This window comes from Tiliqua scincoides, chromosome 7 (genome assembly GCF_035046505.1).
Source record: "Tiliqua scincoides isolate rTilSci1 chromosome 7, rTilSci1.hap2, whole genome shotgun sequence".
In the NCBI taxonomy this organism is placed as follows: Eukaryota; Metazoa; Chordata; class Lepidosauria; order Squamata; family Scincidae; genus Tiliqua; species Tiliqua scincoides.
The window spans coordinates 77,019,806-77,034,461 of record NC_089827.1 but is presented as its reverse complement, the minus strand read 5'-3'; the positions used below and the strand labels follow the sequence as shown (position 1 = coordinate 77,034,461).

At 46.0% G+C, this 14,656-nt stretch overlaps 1 protein-coding gene across 3 annotated transcripts in view; it reads right to left on the bottom strand.

Moving 5' to 3' along the window:
• SHANK3 (SH3 and multiple ankyrin repeat domains 3) overlaps positions 1 to 14,656 on the bottom strand; it is a 297,280-nt gene that overhangs the window by 150,323 nt on the left and 132,301 nt on the right. For all 3 annotated transcript variants that reach the window (XM_066634645.1, XM_066634644.1, XM_066634647.1), the window contains exon 10: positions 3,225 to 3,558. In XM_066634645.1, the coding sequence (XP_066490742.1) occupies positions 3,225 to 3,558 (334 nt within the window). The remainder of the gene's footprint in view (positions 1 to 3,224; positions 3,559 to 14,656) is intronic.

Sequence of the window (14,656 nt, the reverse complement as noted above, 5' to 3'; positions counted from 1 at the left end):
AGATGCAAGGGAGGGCACCAGGATGAGGTCTCTTGTTATCTGGTGTGCTCCCTGGGGCATGCGGTGGGCTGCTGTGAGATACAGGAAGCTGGACTAGATGGGCCTATGGCCTGATCCAGTGGGGCTGTTCTTATGGTTTGTGGGTCAGGAGGACTATGGTTGTGAGCTGCATGATCTTGACCTGACACTCCAGCGACAGGAACACCTCGTGGTGGAGGGTATTTATGTAGCCTCCCAAATGTAGGATGGACTGGAAAGGAACCAAGTGGCTCTTATTCAGGTTGACAATGAAACTGTGGTGCCTGAGGCATTGGATGGTCCAATCCATGTGTAGCTGTCCTAGCACTGACAATCTCACTCTCAGGAGGATGTCCTTGAGGTAGGGGAAAGGTGCATGCCCTGGGTGCACAGATGGGCCTCAGGGCTGATGAAAGTCTGAACAGAAAGGCCTTTTACTGGAAGTGGACTCAGTTGTGGCAGAAGCACAGATATCTTCTGTAGGAAGGAAGAACAGGCACCTGAAGGTAAGCTTCCTAAAGGTCCAGAGAGGCCAGGTGGTCACCCCTCAAGATAGCCTGAAGAACGGATCTCTGGCCATCGTTCCAGTGACTCTGGAAAAGAGTCTCCATCTTGAACTTCTGCTTGACACATCCATTGGCTGAGCCACTTGAGGTTGAGAATAGCTCTTGTCTCTGGATTTCTTGGGCACCATGAAGAGGTGGGGGTACATTTCCAGGCCCTGCCTGGAACCAAGGTCCTAATCTATTGATCTGAAGATGGAGGATGGCCTTGAGGGTCTTGGAGTGCTTCTGATGGCAGGTGGCCTGCGGGCATAGATGAAGCAATCCATTGGGATGGTGCAGAATTTAAGAGCATATCCCCTTCTCATGAAGTCTCTGACTTGGATGTTATGCCCACCTGTGGGCAAAAAACTGCAGGCTTCCCCCAATCAGGACTGTGGAGAATATTGAGTAGTCATTGTGGTTTGTTGTTCTTAGCAGGGAAATGCAGGACTGTTGCAAATGTGACTTGAAGGAGGTCTTTCTGGGCTACCAGATAGGTCACTGGCCTATAGGAAGACACTGGAGAGGAACCTCTTGTACCACAAAAGGAACCTTGGTGCTGCTTGAAAGGAGACCTTGCTGGGTTTGGTGCGGAGCAACTTCAGCTTTCCCTTGGTTTCTACTAGGAGGGGTCAAGCTTCTCTCCAAACAACTTGGCATGGGACACCGAATCCATGTGCCAGTTATGAAGCCGGGGCTTCTAAGAACAGCCATCCTCACTGCCATGGTCCTGGCTGAGAACTAAATGGAATCAGCTGTGGCATCTTCAATGAAGGTGACTGCGGAGGTCATCCTTCTAAGGTTCAAGTGTGGCTTAACGTGGCTGATGGTATGGCTGATGGTGCTCCACAATTCAAAGTCTCTGGTCAGCCTGGCTGGCCAGCAGCACAGAGATGCCCAATGTGATTCTCTGAAAGGCAAGGTCAACCTCTGGGAAAGCAGGGGGAGCCCCTCCCCACAGGAAGACCTTTGCCTGATCTGCCTATCTGATATTCTCACCCATTGAGGATTGACCCTGCCAGGAAGAGACCATGAGAGAAAATCAACTCATTCATGGTAATGAGTTCTGAGCTGTCTGTGACAGATCAGGACAGGGATATTGGAGCACTGGTTGATAGCTTGATGAAACTATAGGCCTATTGTGCAGCAGCTGTGAAGGATAATTCCATGTTCAAGATAATTAAAAATGGGATTGAGAATAAAACTGCCTATATTATATTAAGCCATTGTACAAATTGATAATCAGACTACATCTGTATACAGTTGTGGTCACCACATTTGAAAAAGATTATAATGAAATTGAAAAAGATGCAGAAGTGATTGACCAAAATGGGCTGGGGCACCTCCCGTGTGAAGTAAAGCTACAGTGTTTGGGACTTTGGAAAAATGGTGCCTGAGGGGGGTTGAGACATACAAAATTATGCAAGGGATGGATAGAGTGGATAGAGGGATGTTCTTTTCCGTCTCACACAACACCAGAACCACTCACCCTAACCACTAAAACTGAGTTTTGGGACAGTTAGAATGGCCAAAGGAAAATATTTCTTTACACAACATGTATTTAATTTGTGCAGCTCCTTGTCTTATGATGTGATGATAGCATCTGGCCTACAAGGATGATGCCTAGATCTGGCCTAAAGGGAACTGGACAGATTTCTGGAGGAAAAGTCCATCACAGGTTACAAACTGTGATGGGTATGTACAAACTCCTGGTTTTCAAGGTATAGATGTACCCCTTTAACCGCAGCAGTTCCATTCCCTGGATACAGGTGAATGCCTTTCTCTGCAGTCTGGACTTGAGATATAGGATGAATGCCTTTCCCCATAATCTGGTCTCTTGAGAGGCAAAGGGAGCCCGGCTCCCCTCCGGAGGGGCTTCTGATCTCAGAGGCAGCAGAAGTCCAATTCATGGCTTCTGCCAGGCTCAGACTGAGCTCAAAATGGAGAAACCAGAAGTGACTTTTTAATGCCTTTAATGCATTAGGAGATCCTAGAAAATCCAGGGAGGGCTTCCCTGGATCTCAAAATGCCTCAAAAGGTAAATAAACATCACTTCTAGTTTCCCTTGTGAAACCAGAAATAGCTTTTTTGGGGCTGTAACTGGCATTCTGAAGCTTGCAGAGGCTGCGGGTGGATATATGTGGCCTCTGTGGGCTTCAGAAAGCCCTCTGGAAGTGACCATGTTGGTCTTGTTCACAGAGAATGTACCTGACTCAAGTCATGCCATACCAATGCAAGATATTATTATAGTATCAGGGGTGTGCATCAGTAAAGAATCAGAGGGGTAGGGAAGAAGGGAATTAAAGCAGAAGCAACCCTCGCCACCACACCACACACCTTGGAGGAATATGTATGCCATGGGCAGCAGTTCTCTATGACCCCAGACAGCTCTCTCTTTCTCAGGGGCGCTATTGACAGATAGAGATGCAGAATCCCAGAGAGAGCAAGGAGCTGTCCAGCATTTCTAAGAGCCAGTCTCTGAAACTGCCCCCCAAGCCCAGAAGCACAGCTGTGGTCTAGCTGGCTGGAAGGCCAAGGAAAAACCTTGTAGCAGCCGGTAGTTCCTCCATGCCTCCAGGAGGCAGTCAAGTCAGCCAGGAATTGTCGGGTGCTGCAGGGTGAATCTCCATTCCTCTCTTCCTCCTCCATGGCTTCTCTTACCTGACCTTGCTGCGGCTGCTTCTCCTGAGTGTGTGGGCATCAACCTCCTTCTCTTCCTGCACACGCTGCAGTGATGGAGAGCGGTTGTGTGCACTCCGGGAGCTACCTGTGCTCACCAGGCTACTGTCCCTCACCCCAACAGCAGCTTCCTGCATCTGAGCCAGCAGCTGTGGGGGCAGGCTGTGGAGTGAGGGCACTGGAAAGTAGGATGGGTGGCTCACGGACTTCAAATTGTTGTCGCTAGCAGACCGCTGGAGCAGGCGGGGGGAGGAGAGGCTGCCCACACAGATGACCCTTCTCCTCTTGGTGTAGCTTGGAGTTTCTCTAAAAGGCACTGTGGCGGGGGGGGGGAGAAAGAGAGAGAGAGGGAGATATTCAGTAAAATCACTAATAATATCACCACCCACTGGAACCTGAAGAAACAAAGCATGTCTGTGTACTTTAGAGTTGGTCAGTTAACTCCAATGCACTTTGAACAACGCCTTTATAGAGGACCACTGAGGTTATATTAATGGATCTGGAAGGGATCTTAGCTGTCATCTAGATAGTAAAGGGCAGGGCAGAAGATAGATACTAAACCTGGTTCCTTTAAACAGAGCAGTGACTGGTAATCTAACCTCTGAGCCATTTAAGGCCAAAAGCAGCAGCAAAGGACCAAACTCATTGTTCATAGACAGCACATAACAGCAAAAATGGCACAGGAAGAAATACATGGCTCTTCTCATGCGAGCATCCTTGTCCAGGGGAGAGAAGGTGGAAGGTCACTTGTAATGGTTTGGGGGAGCTGACTACCCTGGGGCACCAGGGCAGCATTTCACAAAGCATCCTACCTCACTCACAAGCAAATTCAACCATCACAGAGCTACAGAACCAGTTCAAGCAACCCTGCTCTTGGGTCCATGTAGAGCAAGTTGATCCACATCACAGTGCCCAGGCATGTGTATCTGTATGCATGCATGCATGCATGTGAGTGTGTGACTGTTTGTGTGTGTCAGAGAGAGAGAGAGAGAATAAGGAGTTGTGGTTCTACAGCATTATATACTGATTTCTGGGAGCCCCAGAAAAACCAGGGGAAAATCCAAGAGCAGAAACTCCTTCCTCACCAATGAGCTTGGAGGCCTGGTAGGGGTCCCTATTGCTTGGCCAGCAACCTCCAAAGGGATCCAGATCCTTTCGTGACTTTCCTGTCTGGGGGCGGAAGATGGAGGAATTTACAAGTTCAGTATTTCAATTTTAAAGGTATAAGAGGTCACTGCCATCAGGAAGGCACCCAAACAGTGGATGCTAGCATGGCCAACCAATCTGTGAGGCTGTGGCAGTCACCTTAGGCCATAGATTGGTGGAGGATGCCCACACTGATCCACCCACTCAGCTCCATTGCCCTTCTTCTCACTACATGGATTAATAAAGAAAAGGGAGGAGAGTGATGAGCTCCTAGCCCACTACTCTCCTCCACACTTCCTCTTCTGCTCTTTCCGCCTCTTCAGTTTCCAGTTTGGGGAGTAGGAGAAGCAGAGGTTGGCTTATCACCAGGTAAGAAGTTAAGAAGGAATTAATAAAAGAAAAGCAATCAGAGCAGAAAAAGAAATGAAGAGAGTGCTGAGCTCCTAGCCTATTGCTCTCCTGTCCTCTTCCTTTTCCAATTTGGCGAGTAGGAGGAGCATAGGCTGGGTTATCACCAGGTAAGAGGGGGCAGCATTTGGCATGTGCCTCAGGTGCCAAGAGGCCTTGGACTGGCCCTATCCATTCCGCAAAAATAACACACTCAAAAACAACTACCCCATTTTGAACCAACAGTGAAAATACAGCCACAGCCACACTGATGGTGATGTAGAGAATCAACACAGAACCCTGCAGAATCAGATCATGGGTCTACCTAGTCCAACATCTTCTTCCTACAAGGGTGAATTAATGGTGGTCCAAAGCTCCTCCAGGAAGTCCACAGGCAGGGCAGAGAGGCCTCAGTACTCCCTGCTGTCACTGCCCCTGTCTGGGCACCCACCCCTAACATTCACAAATGTGAATGTCTGAACATCTGCAACATCTGCAGCAATTCCCTCTCCACTGCCCACCAGAAAGGCCACTGTCCTGCTCCACACATTCCAGAAACACCTTACAATGCAGGCCTTCTGAGAATGTGCCACTGTGCCATTGTGGTTGGGGATTGCATGTTTGAACAGTCCCAGGCATAAAACTATTCTGTGTACAAGAAGTCAGCACAGCAGGGGAAGGCTGGGATGGATTCTCCCTGGCCTGCCAGCTTCTCATTTGCAGAGCACCTCGGTTTATCTTTATGCCAATAAAAGTTCTACTACTACTACTACTACTATTTCGGTTTATCGTGGAGTGCACTTTGCACTGTGAGTCCCTCTCCACTTTCTGATGTCGTGCAGTCCTAGCCAAACTGTACCATCTGTTCTCTATGTATTTCTTGGTTTAGAATTTTAGATGCTTCCCCCTATATGTGTGAAACACAAAAACTAATTTTAGGATCTTTGAGAAAGAAGAAGAGCCCCAGATGACTCTGGACCAAGAAGAAAAGAAAAAGATGCTGCTCTCTGAGGCCAGGAAGGCTCTCAATAGCCCAGGTCAGAGCCCAATTTGGTAAGGATGCAATTACAGGCTTGGCTCTTTATGTTTTATTTTTTTCTTTTCTCATAAGCAACTTTCATCTTAGTGGTACATAGATTCTAAGTGCCTGCAAACGTCTCTGTTGTCATGAAAACTTGATGCATTTATTCTATCATCTGTTGAATGGCTATGCAATTCTTTGTTTATTGTGGCTATGCAATGGCTATGCAATTCTTTGTTTATTGTATTTCTTTTCCACCTTTCTCCCCCACAGGGGACCCAGTTCTTGGAATTTATTTCATGGTATCCAAGTTCCCCGTGATGTCTGACCTTGTATAAAAAATGTGATTCTGGATCAGACCAGAGTCCAACATCTTTGCCAGTTGAGGCCAGCCAGATGTCTCAAAGTAGTCTGCAAGGAGTGCATGAAGGCAACAGCCCTTTTTTGTTATTTTTCTCCAACAACAGAGGTTGACTGCCTCTGGGCAGGGAGGTTCCACTGGGCAGGGAGGAACAGAAGAAGAGCCCTGCTGGATTCCAGTACCCTGATTTCAACTAAGGCCTTTCAGATGCCTCCAGAAAGGGCACAAACAGGAGCTGAAACCAAGAACACTCTCTGATGGTCTGCCCACCAGCATCTGGTATTCAGAGGTACACTCCTTCTGAAACTGGAGGTTCCACTTAGCCATCATGGCCAATGGCCTCTGCTAGATCCTCTTCCTCCTCCAAGGCAGACCACAGTACCTATTCTGTTAATTCTCCGATATGGATCAGAAATATGGACTCTGTTCAGACATGAATAAGCTCAAATTCTTCCAAAAGCAATGCTTGAAACAGATCCTGGTTGTCTCTCTTCATGATCATCATCATAATGAGTCAATTCAGATACAACGAGATCATCTACCATCAGTCAAAGAACAAACCCAAAAACGCAGACTGCAATGGTTTGGCCATGTCTGCAGAATGAACAACGGCTACCATACAAGTGGCTGAGAATGACCTCCCTACTGAAGAGTCCAATGGGCAGCACCAAAGAACACATTGAGGAAAAGCTAAAGAACCAGCAATTGACCATTAACAAGACCAGATCTCATTACACCAACATCACCAACAATCACAAAGAGTGGAAGCATGTCACGAGTGACACCTGGATCCCAGTGGCACCTACTGCAGCATATTGATTGAGAGGATAATTTGCTCTCCACATGCCAATGAAGAAGAAAAAGAAGGAGAAAGAGGAGAGGAGGAGGAAGAGAGGAGGAAGAGAAGAGGAGGAGGAGGAAGAGGAGAAGGAGAAGAAGAAGAAGAAGAAGAAGAAGAAGGCGACCATAAAAAGAAATAATTTCATGGGTAAAAAGAAATAAGAACAAAACAACATGGCTTGAATTCACTACAGGCTACTTTTGACCCTGAACAGTCACTCAAATATCCAGCAAATATTTGACTCCTGTGGGTTGCTCAGGAGAGTTTGAGGAAGGCAGAAGATTAGATATGTCCATAGGGAAGCTACAAAAGTACTCCAGATGTGCAAGATATTGGGAGGCTGACCCACCAAGGCACCCTTGCTTGAGAAAGTTTCAGGGGTCGGGTAAGAACTGGTAGTAATAGGGATGTTAAACTTGATACTGCTTGGGAGGCAAACTCCACCAAGCAGTGCATTTCCAGATTTCTGACATTCTTTGAGGACTGATTTCTCTTTCAGGAGGTGGAGAAATAGATAAGAGTAGGAGTTCTCTTTGAATTCAGCCTGGCAGATATGGAAGAGTTGGTCCATGAAGCCCAAGTTATGGAAACTTTGGTGAAAACATCAGCCTGGTTAAAGAGAAACTCTGCATTTTAGGAAAGCAACTTTTAGGAAGTGCAGAGGACTTGGTAGGAATCCATGGCTAGATAAATATGAATGAGGAAAGGAGATTGTGGTGTGGCAGAACTGTGGAAGGAGGAGGAGTTGAGGGTTCAGGCACAAACAACTTGAATGAGAAGGCAAAATGGAAGAATCAAAACAGCTAATGTGGGTGCAAAATGGGGTGAATAAGGAAGTCAAAATAAGAAAAAAGACATTTATAAGAAATGGAAGGACTTGCTGGGTACTCCAGACTTGTTGGAAGAGGGCAGGAAAGACAAAGTTCAGAACATGTTGAGCCTGGCCAGTGTTGCTCCAAGCAACCAAAATGCCTTTCTCAGGGTTTCTGAAGGATGAGGAAGGAAACAGTCATTGTTCCAGAAGGACAGTGAACTGCTGTTTTAATGCCCTGTAATCCGTAGTTTTTAGCCAACTGTGGCTTTAAGGATTATTTTAAGTATGTTTGACTATGTATGTTTTAACCTCATTGTAAACCGCTGTTGGTGCTGCCAGGTGAGGGACAGCTGCCTATAGAGATAACATATTGGGACGTCGTAAGAGGTCAGCACTGGAGCTGGAGAAGGTTGTGGCTATGCTCCCTCCTGTCTCCCAGCATGACAAGGGTTCCAGTAGCCTCAGAGACAGGCAGAGGGAGGGGTTCTGTCATTCACTGGTCCTTCTTCCTGCCAGCAGCCTTGTTTAGGATCATTGACTGACCAGCAGTGTGAAGGGGACTGTTTGACCTCTTGTGTGAGTTGTGGGCTTCCTCCACTGCATATGAATGAATGCAGGTCTTGCAATAGCTCAAGGCCTATAAAAGGCCTTGCACAAAGCAAGGCTGGTCTTTGCTACTGCTACTGCATCACATCATGCTATCCCTATCAGTAGCATAGCTAAGGGGGACGGGGAGTCAATTGCTCCATGCTGCTGGGGAGCTCCATGCAGCTAGGGGGGTCCACACTGCCAGGGTGCTCCATACTGACTCAAATTCCACTGGAGCCTTTAAAGAGGTACTTCCAGTTTTCACTTTGGAGTTCAGGGCTCATTTGTGCTGGCTGGCTCATTGGGGGCTGGCTCTCCTGAATTTCCCCCAGGTTTCCCACAACTTTTATTTGCCTGCCTGTTTCCCCAGGGTTCTGGGGGTGGGTGGGTGGATGGATGGATGGATGGATTGATTGATTTCCCAGGGTTCCTCAGCAAGGTCTGCTGATTTTCTCTTTCACAGTACTTTTGCTTTGCATCACTGTCCCTGCCTGATGCAATTTCCTTTACTTGTTTTATAACAGTAGATTCTAATCTTTAGGATCCCATAGAACACTGAGGTAAGAATTGGAATCTTTGTGGACCACTTGCCACCCTACTCCACCCCACCCCTTGCATTCAAAATATACAATTAAATTTGTAATAATTAAAGAAGATTTATTAGTTAGTATAATCAGCTTGGACCTTGGTATGTTCAACCTGGAGAAAATAAGTCTGAGAGGGAATATGATAGCCCTCTTCAAATACAGGTCCAACTTTGTAATACATGAATTTTTTATACACGGATTTGACTCAAGACGAAGGGCCCCTGCAAATGAGAAGGAATGTGCTGATCCCTGGAGAAGGGGAAAAATGCACCCCTTTAAAATCACAGTTTAAAAAACTGCTTTTTACTGTTGCAGAGAGACAGTCATACAAGTGACTACTGGTATAACCTAAGTATCCACAGTTTTTTCTATCTCAAAGCTGATGAGAAGTACCCTTTGAAGGAAAACAGTCAACAATAACCTCGTTAATGTGAGAGAAGGCAGCTGACAACTGATCAATCATTCTCTCTCCAGGATTCACTCCTCCCTTCCTTCTGAGCACTTGAAGGAAGGCTAAATGGCAGTGATTATCACCCATTCTTTCCCCCTTGCTGGGGCTCCTGGTGAAGGGAGGGGTTACTGCCTCCTAGTGAAACCTAAGCTCCTGGAGAGATACTGATTTCCTCAGTGTGCATTTCAAAAGGTTAGCAAGGCTGTTTTTAAATCATTGGACCAAAAGGACTTATATTGATTTGCTTTAGTGCATTTTTTGCCATTCACATGAGTTCTGGGAATGGAACCCTTGCAAATAATGAGCCTGTACCTGAAGGAGTACAGAAGTATGGAAGAAGTTAAGTTTTGATCTCAATTGCCTCTGAAAGTAGAACTAGAACCAATGAGTACAAACTACAAGAGAAGAAATTCTGACTGGGCATCAAGAAAAAATTCCTGATGGCAAGAGCGGTTAGGCAGTGGAACAGATTGCTGAGTGAGGTAAATCTTCACTCTAGATGTCCTCACTGGAAATCTTCAAGCAGAGGCTTGACAAGCAGCTGCTGGAGATGCTCTAGCACAGGGGTGTCCAAACTTTTTGCCAGGAGGGCCACATATTCTCTCTGACAGAGGAGCTGGAAAAAAAAGAATTAATCTACTTTTCAAATTTGAATAAATGTACATAAATGTACATAACTGACCATATTAGAGATGGAACATATATGAATGAATGAAGGTCTCGCAATAACTCAATGCCTATAAAAAACCTTGCACAAAGCAAGGCTGGCCTTTTCTTCACTGCCGCTGCTGCATCACAGATGTGAAACAGCAAGCAGTGGAGGGAGCCCTCATCCCACAGCTCACGTGAGAGGTCAAAAAGTCACCTTCACGCTGAGAGCAGTTGCATTGAGCCAGCACAGGTGCCAGCAAGTCTCTGGAGGGCCAGAGGTTCATTGGAGACTGGGAGCTCCCCATGGGCTGGATTGGGAGTCCCCGAGGGCTGCAAATAGCACCCAGGCTGGGGTTTGGGCACCCCAGGCGGTCCATGAGACCATGAAAAGTGATCTGCAAGATCTCACAAAAAAAAAAAAAAATCACCTTTGATCACTTCAGGCATTTAGCTGAGCAAGTGCTCCCCCACGGACCACAAGAGAGGATGTAGTCTAGAGAGGGTGCAGAACTGTAGCCAGCAATGAAGTGTCAGCTGCAGCTATGGGCAGTCCATTCTGCATCATCTCTGGTAGTTCATGAGAGCACTTGTGTGGGAGATGCTTTCCCTCAGACCATCACAGAGAGCACAGACCAACTGCAGCCACAGCTGCAACAAAAGCAGCAACCCAGAAATCTTCTCTATAAATAATCTAATAAATATCTGATTATTACAAATTTAATTGTATTTTTTGTGTGTAGGGGGATAATGCAGTCCATGATAAATTTTTGCTTCAGTGGTCTGCAAGCTCCTAAAGGTTGGGAACCACTGCTCTAGAATGATTTCTTGCCACAGGCAGGGGATTGGACTAGATGACATTATAGTTCCCTTCCAACTCTATGATTATGATTCTGAGTCCTTGTGGAGCACTCTCAGGGTCTCACTTGTGCTCCATGGACCAAATTAGGAACCAGTGTTTGCTGACACAAGCAGGGATTAGAACCTGTGACCCCTGTACTAACTCAGTGCAGTTACTAACTGATCTAGCCCCCTGGGCCAATTGCCCTTGTAAATAGCTGAGCAAAGAGAGGGAATATAGCTAGCAAAAGGCAGAGATTTCAATAGAAGCTATTCATAGAGAAGAAGGAAATTTGGCTGTAATAAAAAAAATTAAAATTCAAAAAACTTCATGAGGCTTGATTTTTCCTACATAATGGATTTATGATCAACACAACAATCCTGTTTCATCAATCGGTTTCTTTGCCTTAGTAGTTTGACAGCCAGCATGGTGTACTAGTTAGCATGCTAGATGTGAATCATGAAGGTTTGGCTTCCTAGATTCAAATCCTCTGCACAAAGCTCTCTAGAGGAATTGTTGGTCAATAATTTGCTATTTTACTGAATTTGATTTCCTGGTTTTGGGAATGAATTTTATTCAAGGGGTTTTATCTTCTGAGTCAGCAAATGATCTTAATCTAATTTTTTTTATATTTTCTCTCTTGCTTAATGAATTATGCTCCCTACTTAGCAAATTGATTCCCCTGCTTTTGAGTTTTGAGCCCTACATTAAGAATTGGTTCCTAATTCTCAGAAGAGCTCCCAGAACCTTTAAACAGGGAATTATGGTTTTCACAGTGGGTATTCATATTGGGAAGGGGTCCAAAATCTTCTTTGACAGTGGGCACCAGATTTTTACCTAGACCACTGGAATTAATATTGTGTGGTACTCAGGATCTGGTTAGAGATGTAAATGTTATTGAGCTGATGGAGAACAGTGACCATGCTGCAATCTGTTTTGCCATGCATACCGGAGTAAAAGTGGCAAACTGACCCCAAAACCATTGCACTCCAAAGGGCAGACTTCCCCCAAATGAAGAGAGTAGTTAGAAAGAAGTTGAAAGGGAAGGTAAAGAATACAATCTCTCTAGAATGCGTGGAGGCTGTATAAAACAACTGTAATGGAGGTTCAGTGGGTGTGAATACCACAAAGAAAGAAGGGCTCAACTAAGTCCAGGAGAGTACCAGCATGGCTAATGAGCGCAGGTAAAGAGACTGTAAAGGGCAAGGAAGCTTATTCCGTAAATGGAAATCTTACCCTAATGAGGAGAATAAAAAGAAACATAAACTGTGAAAAATAAATGCAAGAAGGTGATACAGGAAGCCAAGTAAAATTTTGAGAAGCATATGGCAGCAACTCAAAGGGAATAAAAGCTTTGTTAAATATATAAGAAGCAGGAAACCTGCCAGAGAAGTGGTTGGCTCTCTGAATGGTGAGGAAGCGAAAGGGGAGATAAAATGAGATGGCAGAGAAATTAAATGAATTCTTTGCATCTGCCTTCACAGCAGAAGACCTCAGGCAGATACTGCTGCCTGAAAGGCCTGACTAAGGAAGGAATTTATATAGAAGTTAAAAGAGAAGATCTTTCAGACCTAACTAACAAATTAAAGGTCAATAAGTAACCAGGTCCTGATGGCATCCACCCAAGTGTTATTAAGGAACTGAAGAATGAAGTTGCTGATCTCTTGACTAAAATATGCAAGTAGTCTCTTAAAACGGCCACAGTGCCAGAGGATTGAAGGATAGCAAATGTTACGCCAATCTTTATAAAATGAAGGAGGGGAACCAAGGAAAATATAGGCTGGTCAACCTAACATCTTTTCCAGATAAGATGATGGAATGTCCCATCAAAGATAAAATTTTAAAACATAAAGACAAACAAAACTCACTGAGGAAGAACCAGCCGCACGAATCTTTAGAATTCTTTGAAAAGGTCAATAGGAATGTAGCTGCTGGAGAACCTTTGGAAATTATATATCTGGACTTTCAGAAGGCTTTTGACATGGTCCATCACCAAAGACTGCTGAGAAAACTCCACATGAGATCCTCTCATGTACTAAGAACTGGTTGAAACCAAGAAACAGAGAATGGGTGTCAATGGGTAATTTTCAAAGTAGAGAGAGGTGAAAAGCGGTGTGCCTCAAGGACCTGTCCTGATCGATGCTTTTCAACATGTTGTTGTTGGCAACCTTCAGTCTTGAAAGACTATGGTATCGCGCTCTGAAAGGTGGTTCTGGCACAGCGTCTAGTGTGGCTGAAAAGGCCAATCCGGGAGTGACAATCCCTTCCACACCGGGAGCAAGTGCAGTCTGGCCCTGGTCTGTCTCCCAGCCTATGGGCCTTCCGTCTTTGCCTCTTTGCCTCAATCTGTTGCCAAGTGTCTCTTCAAACTGGGAAAGGCCATGCTGCACAGCCTGCCTCCAAGCGGACTGCTCAGAGGCCATTGTTTCCCACTTGTTGAGGTCCACTCCTAAGGCCTTCAGATCCCTCTTGCAGATGTCCTTGTATCGCAGCTGTGGTCTACCTGTAGGGCGCTTTCCTTGCACGAGTTCTCCATAGAGGAGATCCTTTGGGATCCGGCCATCATCCATTCTCACAACATGACCGAGCCAACGCAGGCGTCTCTGTTTCAGCAGTGCATACATGCAAGGGATTCCAGCACGTTCCAGGACTGTGTTGTTTGGAACTTTGTCCTGCCAGGTGATGCCGAGAATGCGTCGGAGGCAGTGCATGTGGAATGCGTTCAGTTTCCTCTCCTGTTGTGAGCAAAGAGTCTATGACTCGCTGCAGTACAGAAGTGTACCCAGGACGCAAGCTCTGTAGACCTGGATCTTGGTATGTTCCGTCAGCTTCTTGTTGGACCAGACTCTCTTTGTGAGTCTGGAAAACGTGGTAGCTGCTTTACCAATGCGTTTGTTTAGCTCGGTATCGAGAGGAAGAGTGTTGAGCCAAGGTGCACAAAGTCATGGACAACCTCCAGTTCATGTGCAGAGATTGTAATGCAGGGAGGTGAGTCCACATCCTGAACCATGACCTGTGTTTTCTTCAGGCTGATTGTCAGTCCAAAATCTTGGCAGGCCTTGCTAAAACAATCCATGAGCTGCTGGAAATCTTTGGCAGAGTGGGTAGTGACAGCTGCATCGTTGGCAAAGAGGAAGTCACGCAGACATTTCAGCTGGACTTTGGACTTTGCTCTCAGTCTGGAGAGGTTGAAGAGCTTTCCATCTGATCTGGTCCGGAGATAAATGCCTTCTGTTGCAGTTCCAAAGGCATGCTTCAGCAGAACAGCGAAGAAAATCCCAAACAAGGTTGGTGCAAGAACACAGTCCTGCTTCACGCTGCTTCGGATGTCAAAGGGGTCTGATGTGGAGCCATCGAAGACAACAGTGCCCTTCATGTCCTTGTGGAAGGATCTGATGATGCTGAGGAGGCTGGGTGGACATCCGATCTTGGGGAGAATCTTGAAGAGGCCATCCCTGCTGATCAGATCGAAGGCCTTTGTGAGATCTATGAAGGCTATAAAGAGTGGCTGTCGTTCCCTGCATTTCTCCTGCAGTTGTCTAAGGGAGAATACTATATCAGTGGTGGACCTGTTGGCTTGGAATCTACACTGTGATTCTGGATAAACGCTCTCTGCAAGTACCTGGAGCCTCTTTAGTGCAACTCAGGCAAACAACTTTCCTACAACGCTAAGGAGAGAAATGCCACGGTAGTTGTTGCAGTCACCCCTGTCGCCTTTGTTCTTGTACA